This window comes from Aotus nancymaae, unplaced genomic scaffold (assembly GCF_030222135.1).
Source record: "Aotus nancymaae isolate 86718 unplaced genomic scaffold, 86718_ANA_hifiasm-v0.15.2.pri h1tg000033l, whole genome shotgun sequence".
In the NCBI taxonomy this organism is placed as follows: Eukaryota; Metazoa; Chordata; class Mammalia; order Primates; family Aotidae; genus Aotus; species Aotus nancymaae.
Window position 1 is genome coordinate 26,264,305 of NW_026988447.1, and position 20,924 is coordinate 26,285,228.

Here is a 20,924-nt window from a genome sequence, read left to right on the forward strand (position 1 = left end):
AAGTTACTCTGTTCTTCCCTTTCCAAACTATTCTCTTTGAAAGGAAATCACTGTGTGCAGACCATACTTAAGGAACAGGGATTTTTCTCTCTCTCCTTTGGGGTAGAATATCTACATAATTTATTGGGTATTCTTTTGCACAGTAAATTTATCTCTTCTCCCTCATTTATTTAATTATTTATGTCACTACAGACTCATGCCTATTTATTTCGTCTTCTGGGTCATAATTCTTCGCTCAAATTGTTCCAGCTTTTTCAACTGACTTCATTTTTAAACTTGATCTTTACTTGGTAGGAAGTGCTGTGCTGGGATCTAAAAATATAAAGACAATTATATTTGGTCTCTGCTGTTGAGAAACATACAGTCTAGTGAGGATACAAGTAAATAGTCAATTACAGCCCAGTGTGAACCAGTGTCTTACAGTTCCATTTGATTTCTGGGTACCCTGCTAAGCAGAGGAATATAGGCTGAACTCCTGCAGAAATAGAGGAGGTTATCTGGGTGTGATTTCAGGCTGCTGGCAATCTCCAGTGCCTGAGTAATTCTTCTTCAAGGATTTAGTAGGACCTGAAATTCTAACATTGTAATTATGTCTTTTTAAATGTACTCTGAGATGCAAACAGCCCAATGAGAGACAGTTGACTGTAACCATTGTTTACACATCCCATGAATGAAGGCATGGCTTCAGGGTTTAGGGCAGTGGGAACACCCATGTAGAAGCGAAGGGTGATAAAGGATTAAGGAAGAGGTGAGACGTCTGGCCTGCAGACCCTGACTCAACTGTGGATGAATGAATGCACTCTCACCATTACAGTCATACAAGTGCGCGAGGGATGGTCATTGATTGCTTTCAGAGAGCAAAATGCAACCAATCAACCTAGACTCTGTTCATCCACACATTTATTCCCTCAAGATTTTACAACAGAGGTTCTCAATTAACACACTTGTGGGTAATTAACATGGTTAAAAGAGTGGTTATACAAAAGATAAAAGCTTTATGTTTGGGCCCAGAGTAAACACTATTAACAGGTAATTCCCCTTTGATCTTTCCTGGAGAGGGCTATACAGCACAAAGTTTACAAGAGTAAACAGAGTAGAGACAAAGGGATGTGGGGTAAGGCCTTTGATCGTCTCTATCTCTTTCCTAGGCCATTGGACTGGCTGGCCCCAATAAAACCTTTTGGCCTTCCGCAAGGTTTGAGACTATAGTCTGTAACTTTCCCTAAATATTTTCTGTAATATTTTGCCCACCACCCCAAGTGAATTCCAACAAAGAGGAAGCTGGAACTCTGACCTGGACAGACTTACCAGTGTAACCCAGGCTCCTGGAAGACAGTGTTCCAGTCTTCTCTGTACGGTTTCTCACCACAGAGGGAGCCCATAGAAGGGAAAGTACTATCTGGCCTGCAGTAGTTGATTGGGAAAGCATCACCTTTAGTTAGTAAACAATCTAGAATAGTCTTTCATAGCCAGCAAATAAAGAACTAAAAAGAAAGAAGTTAAAAGTCAGGGAGAGCCATCAAACCCCTCTACCTCATGAGGGTGTGGAAAGGATGCTGCTGCCGCCTCCTCGCTCACTTTCCAGCAATCCTGCCTGTGTCCAGCTGTGTCCAGCTGCCTGTGAGATCCTTTGCAGGCAGGAGGTCTTCAGAGCCCTCAGATCTCTTCTTACAGCCCTCCAGGCTCCTGGACTTCCCACCTCAATTTCTGATGATGTAAGGAACTGGTTTGTGTCTCCTGTGACTTTTCTTCTGCCCCTGAGCCATCACCTTTGTTGTCATTGACATTTATAATGTCATTGCCTGACGTTACTATTCTTCAGTCTGATTCTGGGGCTTTGTGGTGCTATTGCTGTGAAACAGATCTTCCTATGAATACTCCTATGGGATATAATTGGGTGTTGCAAAGCTAAGTTATTCCTGAATTATTTGCTGAGCCAAGGCTAAGGAACACTGGGCTGTAAATGCTGATGGCATCATTTATTGTCTAAAGAGATATGTAATTTTCTTTTCCAAGTAAGTAATACCTGTCACAGCTGCATGATTTCATTATAATAAACCCAGAATGGTTTTAGTTTTTGTATATATTGATTACCCATAGAGATAGCTCCAGAATTTCCTTATGAAAGACTGCACAAAAGGAATTGACAACTGTTGTGAAAGTCACATTTGGCCATTAATTGTTTTTTGTTGTTGTTGTGTTTTGTTACATTTGGTTTTGTTTTGTTTTTAGACAGGGTTTTACTCTGTTGACCAGGCTGGAGTGCAGTGGCATGATCTCAGCTCACTGCAACCTTTGCCTCCCAGGCTCAAGTGATCCTCCCACCTCAGCCTCCCAAGTAACAGACTACAGGCACACACCACCATGCCAGGATAATTTTTTTTTAAGAGACAGGGTCTTGCTATGTTGCCCAGGTTGATCTGAAACTCCTGGGCTGAAGCCATCGGCCTGCCTCAGCTTCCCAAAGTGCTGGGATTACAGGTGTTAGCCACCACACCTGACTACTATTAATTCTTTCTTATCAATATCCATTTAAAATCCAAATTACTGCCTTTTCATGATAAGATTTTAAGAGCAGAAGCTACTTTCTTAAGAAAGTTTTAAAAATATATCTATACCCTATTTTTTTGTAAATTTAATGTTACTTTTCATAAACTACAAAGCATAGGGGTAGGAAAATATATTAAAAGCTTTTAATTTACTAGGATTTTATGAAATATTGCTATAAAAGAAACTTCTGCAGATAATAGGGTGAGTCTAATTCACTGCCTTGTAGAATCCATGGGATTATAAAACCTTTTTGTATAAACCTTGATCTTGTCATGTGTCTTGTAAATCTTTAATAAGCATAAATTGAATTAAAGGGAGCATCTGCCACCAATGTCAACACAGACCACATAGACCAGTAGTTAGTGTTCCTGGTAAATCCCAGCTGTATGATTTTCCTTAGGCTTGAGCCACATTTGGACCATCTTACTGGCACTATAATAATCATCTGGCCCTGAGGTGGAGGTAGCAAGAGGTATTTGATGAGACATTATTTTCATATGGCTTTTTTTTCTCTTCTGTTAGTCTATTCAGACTGGTCTGAAGAAGTTGATTGTTACATTTCCTTGACATGGAGAACTTTAATTGGGAAAAGAAGCCAAAAAACTTTCCTAAACAATGACCATTTCATTTCACTAGTACCCAAAACGCGTTTTTGTTCTTTTTGACTGATATGCCATTATGTCAGCAATTCTAGCCTACAGAGAGGGCATTTTGCTTAGTGGTTTGCACAGTAGATTCTACCTTTTATCTAGCCAGTTTTGTTGAGCTGTTATACCATTACTCTGACAATTCTGTCTCTCAAAGTTTACCAGTGAATTGACTGTTTTGCACCTGGGACTCACATTAGAGAACTAAACAGGTACAGATATGCCCCCAACAGCTCTTGTTTTGGATATGGTATTCCAGAGACAGGAGAGAGCCCAGTCCATTGTCTGCCTTGGCCTTCAGCCAAATGGCTTTCTCCTTATTATAAGGACTAGAAGGTTCCAACAGTAAGAAGGGTTGGTTATATGATCTCCGTGGGAATATGGACACATAGGAATACAAGTAATTCCAAGGATGTGATCTAAAGAAAGGAGTTCTGAGACAGCTCAGGAGAATTAAAAACGAAGATACAGAAGGAGCTGCTGGCAGTTCCCTCTGGATGCATCTGATCTTCAAAAAGGGCTAGTAAAGAAAAGCATGGAGGGGATATGTTTGACAGACAGCTCACTGATAACAGCGCTGAAATTTGGATGTGTATTAATTTAGTTTCCCTTTTCTTTACCATTCCAGAATGTCATCTGGGCCTAGGTGGTCATTGTGTTTCAGAAATAAAAGATATATCAGCCATTGTCTTGCCTGCCCCTCTTTTTGTAGTAGGATGCAGAGGGAAGGTGAATTGTCCAAGTTCACATTCGTGGTTATAGTTAGTTATGTGGCGTCAAACCTTAAGTTCTCAGGTCTCCCCACTCCTATCCCAGGACTTCTTAAGTGGCCCCATGCTGGCTTTTATGAGTAAGCATTCTTTTAGTTAGCGGCTGGTAAGACCCAGTGTTTAATTAAAGATTACTAATTGGTTCTGCTCTTATTCTCTACTGTTGATAAGGAAAATGTTGGGTAATTTGGTTGCCTTTCACATGAGGCAGATGTAATGTGAAAGTTGATAGGCATTTTAATAATTCTTTCTTGGTCTGTGTTAACTTAAGGACTTCTCATATCCTTCGGAATACAGTGGGTTAAGAAAGCAAACAAAACTTCCTCCTTTTTTCTTCAAGCAATACATGTTTATTGCAAAAAATTAGAAAATACAGATACATAAAACAAAAAAGAAAACAAAACAAAATACCACCTCACAAATCATCACTTTCTAGACTTTAAAAAAATCTCCAATATACTTTATATACCTATATATGTAAATATATAGGTATATAATATATACTATGTATATACTATAGATTTACAGTATATATATTTATTTAACAGATTTATATTTGAATGCAAATAAAAATGGAAAATAATATATTGAAAATACTTTTGATGTCAATGAAATGTATTTCTATACCATGAACCATCAACTTTCTTTTTTTTTTTTTTTTGAGACAGGGTCTTACTCTGTTGCCTGGGATTGAGTGCAATGGCACAATCTCAGCCCACTGCAACCTCTGTCTCCCAGCTTCAAGTGATTCTCCTGCCTCACCCACCTAAATAGTTGGGACTACAGGTGCATACCACCGTTCCTGGCTAATTTTTATATTTTTACTAGAGATGAGGTTTCATCATGTTGTCCAGACTGGTCTCAAACTCCTGACCTCAATGATCCACCCACCTCGGCCTCCCAAAGCGCTAGGATTACAGGCATGGGCCACTGTGCCTGGCCCATCAATTTTAATAAATAGGTACTTTATGTGAATGTAACAAATTAGCTACTCTCTATATTATTATTGGCAATCTAGGGGCTTTTCCCGTAATGTTACTGCATTTTGAACCATCTTAGTGAATATTCTCCTAATAAAATCTTTGCACATTCTCTTTAATTATCACCTTAGGATAAATTTATGGAAATAGATATGTTGAGTCAAAAAATATGCGGATAATTAAAATGCCAAAAATTAAAAAGTAAAAAAAAAGACATGCATATAATTACTATCTCTAACCTGATTGCCCTCCAGAAACATAGACATTTATGTTCCCACTATCCAGTAAAATAAGGATGTTAACTACTGATTCTTACTGCCAAGGCTGTATGAGTTACCTGGGGCTCTCTTTTCTTAATGTGATTATAAAGCTATGAGCATATTATTATGACCCATAAGAGATTATAAGCAGTTACGTCAGAGTCTTATAATAGTTACACAAGGAGGTCTAGGCATATAATATGTACCCCTTGCAATCAAACATAAGGGTGCCAGGGCCTCAGAGGTTTGTCCTAAATGTATGTTAGTCAAGCAATAGGTAAGCAGCTAGTTTCTTTTCTTGACATCAGAAGTTAGAAATATTTTCTGAATCACATTTCAAGATGAGGTCTTTGTGTTCAGCTGCTTATGATAATTCCAAAAGTAACTGTTTGGTGATTTCTGTGTTCTAGGCCTATGCTAAGGACTTGACATGTGTTATCTGACTTAATGTGTTAAGTGTTGTTCCCTACATGTTACAAGAACTCTGAAGCACAAAGAGGTTAAAGTAACTTACCCATGGCCCCAGAGTTAGTATGTGGCATTGTAGAAGTTTGAAACCAGGTGTATTTTTTTGACAAGGTCTGAGGCATTAAGTAATATTGCCTCATTGATAACCAGCTTTCTGATTATTTCAGATAATTTAACCTTTATTCATACTCACTTGTAAAAAATGTTTGAAGGCAGCAAAGTGTAGCAATTAAGAGTGTGGGCTTTGGATGTGCACAGTGGCTCATGCCCGTAATCCCAGCACTTTGGGAAGCTGAGGTGGGAAGATCACTTGACCCCAGGTGTTCAAGACCAGACTGGGCAACATAGTGAGACTCTGTCTTTGCTAAAATAAATAAATAAATGAAAAATTTTTTTTTTAAAAAGTGTAGGCTTTAGAGCCAGAAAAACCTGGATATGTTTGACAGTTTGTTGTTGTTGTTGTTTGTTTTGAAACAGGGTCTCACTCTGGTCACCCAGGCTGAAGTGCTGTGGCACGATCACAGCTCATTGCAGCCTTGATCTCCTCAGTCTCAGGTGACCCCCTCCCTCAGCCTCCTGAGTAGCTAGGACTACAGGCACATACCATCACACCCTGACTAAGTTTTGTAAAGATAGGTTTTCATCATGTTGCCCAGGCTGGTCTCAAACTCTTAGGCTCCTCCTGCCTTGGCCCCTCAAAGTGCTGGGATTACAGGTGTGAGTCACTGTGCCTGGCCTGTTTGACATTTCACTAGTCAAGTGTGATGCCTACTCTTGGTAAGCACAAATAATAGAGGACATTATGATTATCATCTTATTTAACCTAATTATAACTTTAGTTAGATATGGATTTTGAAAAAGTATATTTCTGTTTCTAAAAATGTTTTAAATCACCATGTTATTTTTGGGTTTTGTCTTTTGCCCTCTCTGAATATAAGTTTATAATTTTTCTGGGTGTAGAAAGTACAAGGTGGCTTGGTAAATACAGGGACAGATTAAATGATTACTCCAGCGTGCGGAGTAATACTCTCGCCTTCATTTGGTGGGGAAACTTCAAAATTATCATCTTTGTGACTAAGATTATATTGGATAAGGCCATAATACAGATGATTTCTTCACTTGGTTCCCTTTATTTAATTAGCTTCAAGTGCTATTCTTGTGAGCTCAGTGATCCACATAGGCTGCTCTGAATCTGAAAAGACTGGGTCAGTTGCTTTTTTAATCCCTTGGAGGCTTATTGGGTTTTTGTTTTGTTTTGTATTCTGCTATGTGATGATTGGTTTTTATTTATGTATATACATACAAATGTACTTACACATGTGCATACATACATTTATGATCAATGAGAATTTACATTTTAGTTATTCTGCAATACAGGTTTTTCTTAAGTTCTACAGTCCCAGAAACAAAATGTATTATTATTCCTAGGAGGTAAAAAGAAAAAAAATGTATTATGAATCATGCATCACAAAAGAAATATCTGCCAAATATCTACCAATGGAGCTTAAACCTTTGTTCTTAATCCTCAGAGGCCAGATGTGATAGAAGATGGACCCCCCAAAATGATTCTGTTTGTTTCAAGTAGACTTCAAGACTTTTAGATTTCAAACTAGATGAATAATTAGACTAGGATAATTTCATATTTTTCATCATCGCAGATAGCATTAAAAAACTTGCCCAGGTATATATTTAGGGCCTCTGGCCATTACCCTAAAAAAACTGCTCTAAATGGTAAAGATTCTTATTTTTTAGAAATCAACGTCTAAATAAACTTAAGGCTATCAAGCATTGATCTGGTTCTTAGCCACAGCAGAATGCTTTGACTTGCATTTTCTGAAGGATTCTCATACCCAATGCGAGGGCTTTTTGTTATTCCAGCTGATTACACAGTCAGGTCAGCTTGTTTCTCCTGCTGCATCTCTGTGAATGGGGCGTTTCCAAAAAATCGACAGCCAAGCCCTTCGTTTCTCTTTTGAGTGTCCTAACACAGTTTGTTCTAGCTGACGGGTAAATAGATCAGTTCCTTGTCAGAGTCATGACAAAAGAGCTTCATATTATCTCACTTTAAACAACAAGTTCTAAGACTTGAATTGTTGCAGCACTTGTACTTACTTACTTGAGAAATGGAAGAGCCATTTATAAGCAACATTGGTGATTCAAACATGTTTCCTTTGGAGTCTCACTGGTTTATAAGGAGTAGTCCAGGAAAAAAGCGGCATTTGCTCTGTTATCTCTGAGAGGTAACTTGGACCCTATTTTTCTGGGATGAGAAATGGACAGAAGTGGCCACCTCCTTCAGAAGTATTTTCTACCGGATTGGCATCTTCAGATGGTGGTGGTGAATCCAGTCTTGGCTCTAGGGATCCTCATACTTTTAGTGACCAGAACCTGGAGCTGGAACACCTGTCCTCACTGCTTCTTTGTGCATTTAGAAAAGTGTTCAAAGAATACGGTGCATTTGTGCAGTAAGTATAAATTTTAAAAGATACTTTTACATTATTCTCTCCAGAAAGTATCTGTTGGGTACAGATAGGAATCCATAGTTCGGTTCCTAAAGCTACTGTTTGCTGATGGTGTTTGTCTTTTTTCTTTCCTAAAATAGCATATGATAATAATGAGTTCGTAGAATAATACACAAAGTTCTTCTGACTCTTGAGTGGTGCTCTCACCGTGCTCTGCCCTTTACCAGGCCATCACACCAGGACCTTTACTTTCAGAGTCCCTGCTACAGTAGTCATGGAATCCAGTCTTCTGAAACTCTTTGAGTCTTAGGCTTGGACGTAGCCAGAAGAAACCTCCCAAACCTCTTTTGGCAGTACTGAAGCAGCCCCAAAGCACTGAGCACGCCGAAAGGCTTGAAGATCCTGAGACTTACCTCTCCTATATGTGGGAGCAGCGAGTGGCTGGTGATGACTCCAAAAGGCCAGCCTTTTCATGTGACACTGACAAGTGTGGGAGGAAGAACAGGAGATGGAAGACAGAACAAAAACAGCACAAGCAGAAGCAATAGGTTTGGGGCTAGTGCTGATGAAGGAAGATGGACATGTGGGCATTACCTCCCTCATAGTGAGCAGTAGAGAAAAGAGCCAGTGGTGAAAACAATGATGGAAGTGGATGGTAGGGATTATGGAAATGAGGACAGAGGGCAGCTTGGGACAGCAGGTCCTGGGACAGCAGAGGAGGCAACAGGTGGGGAAACAATGATAGTAAACCTGAACTCAGTGCAAGATTACTCAGATGACTATTTGAAGATGGGGTGGGAAAGACACATTAGCCATGTGGACCTTCATATGTCAGTGAAGGTTGGAGGTACAAGTAGATGTTTATTGAATGAGTGCATTCACATGGGCATATACCGTTTCTGCTATGGGTGTATGTGTGGTGGGATGTACACATAGAAATGTGTGCACAAAGAAACCTTTATGCTTTCTTTATGCATACAGCACACAGGCTGGGCCAGTTGGTGGCTCATGCCTGTAATCCCAGCACTTCTGGAGGCCAAGGCTGGTGGATTGCTTGAGGCCAGGAGTTTCACACCAGCCTGGGCAACATGGCAAAACCTCGTCTCTACTGAAAATACAAAAAAATTGGCTAGTGTGGTGGGATGCATCAGTAATCCCAGCGACTTGGGAGGCTGAGGTGATGGGATCTCCTGAGCCCAGGAGGTTGAGGATTCAGTGAGCCAAGATTATGCCAATGTACTCCAGCCTGGGCGACAGAGTACATTGGGTGACCCTGTCTCAAAAAAAAAAAGAGAGAGGGAGGGGAGGAGGAGGAAAAGGGAGGGGAGGAGGGGAAGGGAGGTGAAGAGAGGAGGGAGGGACGAAAGGAGGGAGGACAGAGGGAAGGAGAAGGGAAGGTTTTGAAAGCAGCATGTGCAAAGCTGATAGGTCTTGTGGCTGATGGGCTTTTCTATCCATGACAACCAAGGAATAGTGTTGGATTACATAGAATTCTGCCCTTTACTTGGTAAAGGGCAGAGCATGGTGAGATACCAGTTAAGAACCAGATTATCCTGATTAGACTCTACAAGACACATCTGTGGTCAACGTAGGCAGGGACAGATAAGACGCATAACAGAGGTGAATTATGACTCCTGGGTCTGCAGAACTCAGCAGTCCTGTGGTTCCCAGGAGTACTTCTGTCATAAGGTGCAGTCCATCTGACAGTGCCACAAGCACAGATGGAACAGCCGGGTGGAGGATTCATGGCTGGCATTTATTCTGCACAGGGCTCTCTCTGTGTCTGCTGCATGTCACAGCTAGTGATGGTGGCGACCTGATTACAGAAAAGGAAGGGCTCCGTATGTCTGAAAAAATTTTCCAATTAGTGTTTAAAATTTTTAAGTTTGAAGTATTTTAAAGCTCTCAAACTCCACAATGACTCATTCCCTAAATATTTCAAATAGGCATTGTACTTTGCATTTGAACAGTATTTTTACTGTCCACAGTGTATCTACAGGCATTACCCCTTGTGATCTTCACAGTATTTCTCTGAGATGGGTAAAGGTTTTCGTTGTTTTGTTGGACTCTCTGTCTCTCTCTTTCTCTCTCTCCCCTCTCCTCCAACTCCCCCACAACACACACACACAAACACACACACACAGGGTCTCATTCTGTTGCCCAGGCTGAATGAAGTGCAGTGGTGCCATCATGGCTGCAGCCTCAAACTCTTGGGTTCAAGCTATCCTCCAACCTCAGCGTCCAGAGTTGCTAGGACTGTGGGTGTGTGCCACCACTCCCAGCTAATTTTTTAATTTTGTGTACAGATGAAGATCTCACTGTGTTGCCCAAGCTGGTCTCAAACTCCTGTCCTCAAGTGATCCCCCCACCTCTGCCTCCCAAAGCACTGGGATTAGAGGAGTGTGCCACTGCGCCCAGCCAGTTTTGTGTTTTTAATTTATCTCAGTTTTACAGAATTTGAGACAGATTAAGCACCTGTCTAAAGTCACCCAGCTGACTGGTGGCAGAGAAAGAGGGGTACCCGGATGTCCCGATTTCAAGGTCTTACCATGACATTGTAGAACAGTTATCCCATTATTTTCACATATAGTTGCCTATGGCCCTGAAAGAGCAAGTGTGGAAAATACCCAGGAAGAAGAGTGATGTATTCTTCAGTGTTTTCACTGGACTCTTCTCCACTAAGTATCTGCTTTGTTTGTTTGTTTGTTTGTTTGTTTTCAGACAGGGTCTCACTGTGTCATTGTCAAAGCTGGAGTGCAGTGGTGTGATCATGGCTCACTGCAACCTCAATCTCCTAGGCTCATGTGGACCTCTCACCTCCACCTCCCAAGTAGCTACACTACAGACACATGCCACCATGTCTGACTAAACTTTTTATTATTATTTGTAGAGACCAGGTCTCCGCATGTTACTCAGGCTGATCTTGAACTCCTGGGCTCTAGTGATCCTCCTGCGTTGGCCTCCCAAAGTGCCAGGATTACAGGCATGAGCCACTGCACCTAGCTGACGTCTGCCTTTTATCCTTCGATAAGCATCCCTTGCAGGCAATTTTGATGTTTAGTCTTAAAGTAAAAGAAAGTTAAATGTGGGTTTTGTTTTGCTTTTACTCAGTGTATCTGAAATTTCTCATTCTGTCTCTCTCTCTCTCACACACTCACACACACACACGCACACACACAAATTTCTCATTCTCTCTCTCTCTCACACACACACACAGACACACACACACACAAATTTCTCATTCTCTCAGAGATTTTAGTTCTGCTTCTACAGTTCTGAGTGTAATTGCAGATACATTGTGTCTCCTGTCTTTCTTTCTTTGTCAGCAATCAGATTGAGATTCTGAGATCTCACTGATGACAAAGAACAGAGAGAAAACACACTTTTAAGAAATCAATTAAAATATAACTTGGAAATCGAATGAGAATCCTGAAGGATGAATCAATGGAATCACAAACTCTTTAGTTCTGGAATGAACAGTGCATACAATTTCATGTAGAGACATAGATATATATGTGACACACACACACACATATATGACATATGGACAATTTATAAAAAACTGTTTTTCTATGAGAAGATTAACAATTATTAGGGGAATTTAGTCCAGTGTCTTTATACCCATACCCTGATGTCATACCTATTATACCTGCATCTGTGAGCAAAAACAGAGTAGTGATTATATATGCTACAAAGCTGATTGTTTAAGTTTGGAGGTTGCCAGAAGAGGTATCTGAAATGCTGCTTATTACTGACCAAAATGTGGTGACTTGGTTGAGGCTGCAAGGATGACCTCATCCCATTACATTTCAAGGCAACTGTGCTAATGAGAGCCAGCCTGCTATTCCCTAGCGATAGTCCATTTTCTCATCTCATTCATAATTGAAGTGAGTGAGAGTAATTTTTTGCCCATTATAGGAGGTGGTTACATCAGATCTCCAGTGGCATACCAAAGCTCTGATATTGTTTCGACTTAACAACTGTAACCTAGTATCATAAGATCTATGTTACTCTGTAAAGTGCAAATTCTAGAAGGGAGGAAAGGGGAGGGATGTGCTAAATTCTAGTCCGGAAAAGTGAATTTGAGAAATGTTGCTGCCTTCTGGTCTGAAACAGTGTCCTCAAAGCCTCTGCACTCACCTGATCAAACTTGATTATAACACAGCACTTAACTCTTGCGTTTCCACATCCTTAAATGTCTTGTGTGTGTGTGTGTGTCCTCTGGAGGAGAGAAAGCATTTAAAGGCAGAGCTCTTGGACCAATAGTCTCCTTTGACAGTATAGAATATATTGACAAAGTGAGCCTGGTTTTAAAAATATCTTTGGCATGAAATCTGACATGTACTATTGTTATTTTCATTTGTACAGGTGGTTCCAGGAAAGAAATCACTGAACACTGGGAATGGCTTGAGCAAAATCTCTTGCAGACACTCTCCATCTTTGAAAATGAGAATGATATCACCACATTTGTGAGAGGAAAAATACAGGTAGTGGGATAAAAGAAAAAATACCTTTTTAATAGGAAATAATTTCAAATTTACAGAAATGTTGTAAAAATACAAATGGAATAATACGTAACTTGTGTACTTTACCCAAATTCACCTGTTAACATTTTACCCCATTTGCTTTCTCATGTGTGGGTTTCCCTCCTCTCTATTTGAAAGGAATTTTCTCCTGAATACTTCAGGGTGTATTTTCTGAGAATAGGAAATATTCTTACACCAATATTCTTTTTTTTCTTTTATAAATACATGATATTTTACACATTTGTGGGTTACATGTGCATATTTTTTACTTCATAGAATGTGGAATGATCAAGTCAAGGTATTTGGGGTATACATCATCTGGAATATTTATTATTTCTATGTGTTGGTAACATTTCAAGTTCTCTCTTCTAGCTTCTTTGAAATAGACTATATATTGTTGCTATCTATAGTCACTTAGTGGGCTATGGAACATTAGAACTTATTTCTTCTATCTAATTTTAAGTTTGAACCATTCACCCACCTCTCTTCATTTCCCCCCACACACACACACACAACTTTCCTAGCCTCTGGAATCTACCATTCTACTGTATCTCTATGTGATCAAATTTTTTAGCTCCCACATGTGAATGAGAACATGCAAGATACTCTATTAAATAACAGCACTATATTTATCAGCTGCAGTATTTAACATTATATGTAAGTTTCACATTAGTACTAAAATATTTGATACACATTCTAATTTCATTAGTTGGCCCACTTGTGCCCTTTACAGCCTTCCCCACCCCACTCCAGTACAGGTTATAATCTAGGAAGACATTGCATTTAGGTTTCATTTCTTTAGTCTCCTTCAGTCTGGAATACTTCCAGAGCCTTTCCTTGTCTTCTATGACACTGAAGTTTTTAAAGTATACAATTCTGATTTTTTACTAGAATGTTTTCATTTTGTGTCTTGTCAGATATTATGAATTGATTCAGATGTTGCATTCCTGGATGGAATACTGTATAGGTGAGCCTGTGTCCTTCTCGTGGTATTATTTCTTGAGGCCCACGACACTCATTTGCCCCTCATTGGTGTTATAAACCCAGTCAAGTTGTTATATCCACTTAGTAACTGTAGAGTTACTAATTTTACCTTTGCAAATAATAAACAGTTTTCTGTAAGAAAACATTTTCAGGCCACACAAATATATTACTCCTTGTCAAAATTTCCCTCTTGATTTAGGATGGATCCATTGATGATTTTTCATCTGAACCAGTTTTTACTGTGATAGCTTACAAGATGGTAATTTTTATAAAATAATGCTCATTCAGTTTCAGGCCTCTCTGACATTTACCATTTGTCAACTCTTGTTCCACTATAAGCAAGAGCCTTCACTCCATTTATTATTTCTTGATTGTAATATGGACTTCTGGATTCCTATATTTTCTAGTTTTTTTTTTATTACTGGACTTAATTATTTTGGTACTCACACTATCCCAGATTTAGAGGGAGCCCCTACAAATTGCCTCCTTTGTCCTTGTCACAGTCTTAATCTATTTATTTATTTGTTTGTTTGTTTGTTTGTTGAGATGGAGTTTCACTCTTGTTGCCCAGGCTGGAGTGCAAATGGGGTGATCTCGGCTCACTGCAACCTCTGCCTCCTGGGTTCAAGCAATTCAAGCCTCCCAAGTAGCGGAGATTACTGGTGCCCACCACCACACCCAACTATTTTTTTGTATTTTTTAGTAAAGACAGGGTTTCACCATGTTGGCCAGTCTGGTCTTGGAACTCCTGACCGCAGGTGATCCGCTTGCCTCAACTTCCCAAAGTGCTGGGCTTACAGGCTTGAGCCACCATCCCCAGCCAGTCTTCTTTTTTTAAAATTCACTTCCTTACTTGTGGTATAACAAGATGTTCCGGGGTCATCTTTTACCCTCCTCGTCCCATTTGTTTCAATTTGCTGTTAGGTTCTTTCTCCTTCCTAACATTGTTAGTTTCTTTTTCTTTTTTGAATACAGAAATTGTTGATATGTCTCCAAAAGTGTTACTCCCTCCTGCATCCCTGCTACCCTGTTCCCTTAATTCCTCATAATCAACTTGATCATTATTTATCATCATGGTTTATCTTTCCTGTGTTTCTTTTTGTAAGCAGATATATGAGTTTTATTTCCCTTTAATCCTTACACATAAGGTTTTACATATATATGCTGCTCTGCATTTTGCATTTTTAATTTAATACCTCCCAGGTAATACCTCATATCAGTTCATATAATTCTTATACATTTTTTAAAAATTTTAATAGTTCCTTGTTTAATTTTGCAATACTTGTTAGATTTATACAAGAACCGCAAAGATAGTGCAGAGAATCCCTATACACCCTACCCTGGGCTTCCTTTAATGTTAACCTCTTATATATTGTAGTATATTTATCCAAACTAAGAACTTAACACTGATGTAGTAATATTAGCTAAATATAATATTAAGTAGTACAATAATGCTAACTAAACTGTAGACTTTATCAGTTTTTAAATTCCATGTTATTTTCATTACATGATCCAGTCCAGGATCCCATGTTTCTTTTAGCTCCTCATTATTTTTTGCAGCCACATATTATGTGTGTATATAACATAGCTAATTCAGGCCACTCACCTATGGGGGCACATTTGAGTAGTTTCCAGTGTTTCACAGCTATAAATAATGCTACATATATATTTTCATGCCTGTATATTTTGTATTGTGGGGGTTGTATCTTTAGGATAAACTCATAAAAGCGACATTGCCAGATACCAGAAACAGTATTGCCAGAAACATGTTGTTTTGTTAATATTGCCAAATTCCCCTCCACAGAAGTTGCATCATTTTACGTTTCCACAGGCATGTATTGGAGTACTTCCTTCCCCACAGCTTCTCCAGCAATGTGGATCATCAAGCTTTTGAGTTTATACCAATCTGACAGGGAGGGTTGTTTTAGTTTGTATTTGTCTCATTTATGAGAAGCTGAACATGTTTTCATATGTTTCAGGGCTATTTTTTACATCTGTAAACTGCCCATGATTTTTGCCTATTTTTCTATAGGACTCCTAGTCTTCTCTTTAGTTCTTAAAAGTTCTTTATATATAAAGGCTGTTGACTCTTCATTGATGTGTGATGTAGGCACTTTTCCTCAGTTTGTCCTTTGTTCTGACTTGTTCATGATAATTATTGCCATGCAAAGTTTTAAATTTTTATTTAGTCAAAATTACCAATACTTTGAATTATAGCATCTGGATTTTTTAGTAATTGTTAAAAAGCCTTTCACATCCAGGTTAAGGAGGAATTCTAAGTGGTCTCACAGAGTGCTTCTCATTAAAATTCCAAAGAATGCTCAATTTTATTTTTTCCATTTCATTAAACTTTATGTGAACATGTAATTTTATAACGTGAAAAGAAGTTTTAAAAACTACAAATAGAATCTCATTGCTTCTTAGAATCTGATATTTTTGAAAGAGAGAGCTGAATTTTAGCTGCACCGTAGAAAATTGATGAGGACTGAGCAGTCCAAAGGCGCATATAATTATATCAACCTCTTCCTCCACTCCCACCCGTTACCTCTCCAAGTGAATGTTGTATCATGGCTTCATGATTTGTGATTTAAGGGTCAACTGCATCCTTAGTAAAGAGATCAGAAAAGTAGTGGAAAAGATTAAAATGGAACCTGGGGAGACATTGGCAAGGACCAGTTTGAAGATGAACCCTACCAGAATCATCTCCAAGGAGGTGATGGCAACTTCCAGATAGACAAGAAAGTCTTGCGTAATGGCAAGCTGTGTTGTTGATAAAGCCAGATTTCATAGCATCTTCATTTCACTTCTGAGTCATGTGTCTGAATTTCTGGAAATAATGTGACTGGAAAGGGGCTAAGGGTTTGTAATTTGATCATGTGGGAGGGCTGGATGAAAGGTTCTGCCAGTTGGTAGAGAGAAGACACATCCAGGAGCCATTTGAGGTTCTCGATTTCCTTGCACAGTCTTCTCTCACATGCTAACATCTTTATGAAATTGGCACAAATAAAGAGCTGTAGGACCCAGATGCGATGGCTCACGCCAGTTATCCCAGCACCTTGGAAGGCTAAGGCGGGTGGTTCACTTGAGGTCAGGAGTTCGAGACCAGCCTGACCAATATGTGAAACTCTGTCTCTACAAGAATACAAAAAATTAGCAGGGTGTGGTGGCGTAAGCCTATAGTCCCAGCTGTTCAGGAGGCTGAGGTGGGAGGATGACCTGGACTGGGAGGTCAAGACTGCAGTGAGCCATGATTGCGTCACTATACTCCAGCCTGGGCAACAGAATGAGACTCTGTCTCAGAAAAAGAAAAAAAGAACTGTAGGAAGAAACTAAAGCTTAGAAGTGACAAAAACCAGGAGAAATAAATAAGTAAAACAAAGAAGGACCAATTATGTCAAACAGCCATTTTCCTCACTGTTTGTATTATACCAAAAATGTCAGATTTAATTCCCCTGAAACCAATTATAAGGAGGGATTTGCTATTAATGCAGTTAGGTGTGAAAGAATGTCATTCATGTGCAAATGAATGGTTTAAGCTTTCACATATTGTTTAATAATCAAGGGAACCAACAAACTTGTTTTGAGACCTAATAAACTTTTATAAATTATAAGTGTAATAGTTAACTACAGATGCAACCATAATCCAAGCACCATATGTAGCATTTTGTGTGTTTCTTACTAGACTTCCTTTTTCTTAATTATTATAATTTTTTTTATTAGAGACTGAGTCTCACTACATTGCCCAGGCTGGTCTTGAACTCCTGGGCTCAAGCAATCCACCCACCTCAGCTTCCCAAAATGCTGAAGTACAGGCCTGGGCCACCATGGCCAGCCTCCATACTTCTAGTATGCATATTGTCATAATAGTAGTCTCATGTACATATAATTTTGTTCTCTGCTTTTTTCCTTGACCAGTATCTATAATATTGTTATATACTTTTTAGTTATTCTGTAATTGACTTTACCATTTCTGTCTTTCTAGAAGTCACCTTAGCTTCTAGGCTGGTGGGTGGCAGGCACAAATAAAAATCCCATTAATACTTTTGTTCGAACAGTATAACTTTATCCACAGCCTGTGCTTTTCCCCCTTTGGGATAGATTATAAAATGTGGCTGAATTAGTTAAGTAGTTTAAGTATTTTTAATAGGCCTTAGTAAATATTGTCAGTATATTAGAATCTTTGTGTGATTACACCATTGCTTGCTTTCAGCATTTTGGTTGTTTAAATTGTTTTTCAAATATAGTAGGTAGAAGTTAAAGTCTTAATGTTTTGGTTTTGTCTTTGGCTATTATGAGGTTGAATATTTTTTCATGTTTGCTAAGTTAAATTTCTTCTTTTTGTAAATTACCTGTCAATGTTTTTTTGTATATTTAAATTTATATTGAACATCTGATATAATAGGATTTTCCAAAGTCATGAGGAGCTGTTGCCTAGAACTGGAATGACCTATTCTATATTATGTCAAATCTGTAGAAAAACCTGTAGAACCTGGGAAGAAGCGATTCTATCCCCTTGTTCCATAATCTAGTCTACCTGGCTAAAAAATTATAGCCAACTAAGAAAAGGTTCTACATTCTAAATTACCTGTTTTCTTAGAGTTGGGAAAGTTGGGATTGTAGACTTATGGAAACGATTAGCTTTACTGTTGAAATGAGTTGGCAAGGCCTTGTCTTGTATATTAGACCCTAGGGTGTTTCTGAGTGATGGTCTTGGCTGTATAGCCTCATAAATCCTCTCATGTTTAAAAGCATTTTCGTTTTAAAATTTCAATGAGCATTCTAGAAATGTGGTATCTAACAGATCTTTAGGTAGCATAGTTCTGCTCAAAATGTATAGCTTTCATTTGGTTTGTTATATGTCACTCATACTCACATTCCTCCTCATTTGACTTTAGATAAGAGCGTTACTACAGTAGCCCAGGAGAACAGCATGCTAGCCCACTTGAGGATCTCCAGGCTTACTCTCAGTTGTTGGCCTTTAGGGATTGCCTGGGGGCCCAGCTGCTGCTATTAGTGAGTTCTCATTCAGTTACTTTTATGTACTCACTCATTTATTTAATCTTTCATTCATATACATTTTTTGATCCTCCTCTTTTCACAATTTATGTGACAACTTTGAAATGTCACATAGGCCGTAGGTGCATTTGCCAACTACGAAAGGCATTTTCCTTCCCTCTCCTCTTCTAAATTGACTTTTCCTTCCCACCCACAGGTCCCATGCCCTCATGCTGCCTTCAGTTGTCTGAAGTTCTTTTTTTAAATTTTTTTTCTTAATTTTTTTAGTTTTTTTCTTCCTTTACTGTGCTGGGATGAGTAACACTACCAACACCTCCTGGTCCCTAGAATATCCTGGGTCCAAAATTGAGCTCCCTCCTGGCCTTCATTGAGTTTAATGTCTTTGTTCTCTTGGTGGAGTCATATCAATAGTAATTAGAGGAAAATATCCTTTTAGATATGTTTCCAGGGAAGCACATTGCTACTTCTATTGCTATCCATAATGCCCTCCATTATGACAGAGGAACAGAAGTCAGCAACTTGGTACCTAATTGTTCAAGCATTGCTAACTCTGAAACAATTTTAGATTTAGAAATCTGCAACTCTGGATTTTACAATGAAGACTGAGATATGGCCCCTTAAGATACCTTTTATTTTGAAAAAACAACATGTATTCATTTAATAATATCATCGAACATCTTGTAAGTGCTAGATATTGGTGATTAAAATGTTCGAGACACTCTTTATCTTTGGAATTCATATTTAGTGGTAGAAGAATATATAAACACACTATTTCCCACCAACATGTAAATTAAGACAACCTAGATGTGAGAATGCTTAGAACTCATTTGGAATTGGTCTGGTTTCACAGGGAACGTGGTATTTATGCTGGAGCTGGAACGATTGACTTGGGAAAATTGAGAACACATTTTATGGGATAAGATTTAGTGCAGATTCTTTTCCCTTTCACTGACAGCCTGTGGAAGATTTTAAAGTGGGAATGCTACAGTCAGATCTGCTTCAGAAAGTGGCCATATAAAATAAATTGGAATGTGGAGAATATTGCCAGTATGCTGGTTGGGAAACTATTACATAGTAATTCCTGGACTGTGGGGTGGTTTTCTGTTAGAAGAATAGGATGAAGACTTGTCTTGGGGCTGTGTTTGCATAGTTAGCCCACCACTTGCTGTCATGGTTATTGTTTACACGCTTACTTTTAACTAGAATTAGACAGTGACAGAGATTATGGAATACTGAAGCCCTTTCTCCTGCCATCCACTCAGCAGCATCACAACTAGTGGCAACAGGGTGAAAGGTCTGCAGTGGAAATAAAATTCAGGAAATGATTTCAATACATAATGCAGAGAGAATCAACATTACTTAATGTGGGGGGAAAGAATCGTAGTTGAGAAAAGGCTCACAAGGAGGTGGGAATTAAACCAGACTTTGGGACTTGGTAGGAATCATGAAAGAGAACAGTCTAATTCTAGATTTTAGGCATGTGAAATGGGAGGACTAGAGCAAGAAGGTGGGAAAGCACAGAAATGACACGTTCAGGCCCCAAGGGTGCCTCAGGCTGGCTGAAGCACAGTTACTAATGGAACATTTGGGTCAGATGTAGTATAGTGAGAAAACATTGCAGCATTGGTCGGATCCAAAAATGTGCATAGGCCTGGGCTACTCTGGGCACACTGCCTGTGGGTTACCCTGCTTCACAAGGAGCAGCCAGTCTGCAATACAAATTAAAATTAAAAAATTAAACCAAGTATATATGATCTAGATATTTGGACTTTATATTGGTGGTGGTGAGAAACCACTCAGGATTTTGGTAAGAATTTTGTGCTTAAATCCACTTTAGGAAGATAAATGTTTAGGGAGCATCAAGGATGCACTAGAAGCTTTAAGAGCCCAAAAGCAGGAATTCCAGGTATGAGGAGGCAGTTGCAATTTTCTATCCTTGGGATACAGAGGGCTCAGTCATGCCAGTGAGAATCTGAGAAGTTGACGAAAGCTACACAGATACACAGGGATGCAGTTGGAACCTGAACCCAAGACTTTCGTGTTCTGAAGGTCACGCATTTTCAGTGCTACCTTGAGATCAGAGAAAATGAAGATGAGGCAGGAGAGATTTGAGGATTACAAAGTCAAAGGTGGAATTCAAGGGAGCATTTTTCATCAAGAGATATATGTAGAAGCCAATTTTCTGGGAATTATAGAGGAACTGGGTAACAATGAAATGGTTTCTCAAGTTATTATAATGATCGAACGGTAGATTAGGCTGG

The 20,924-nt window shown here is 39.0% G+C and overlaps 1 protein-coding gene across 2 annotated transcripts in view; it reads left to right on the forward strand.

Moving 5' to 3' along the window:
* The window catches only part of TBC1D9 (TBC1 domain family member 9), a 139,993-nt gene that overhangs the window by 59,043 nt on the left and 60,026 nt on the right, over positions 1 to 20,924 (forward strand). Inside the window, exons 1-2 of one of the 2 annotated variants that reach the window (XM_064383856.1) lie at positions 12,573 to 12,624; positions 13,581 to 13,630. Coding sequence is in view for 1 of the 2 variants with exons in the window: in XM_012443228.3 (XP_012298651.1) it covers positions 12,506 to 12,624 (119 nt within the window). In the remaining variant the exon portion in view is untranslated. Of the gene's footprint in view, positions 1 to 12,505; positions 12,625 to 13,580; positions 13,631 to 20,924 lie in introns of those variants that run through there. The other variant, XM_012443228.3, reaches the window with a different exon arrangement.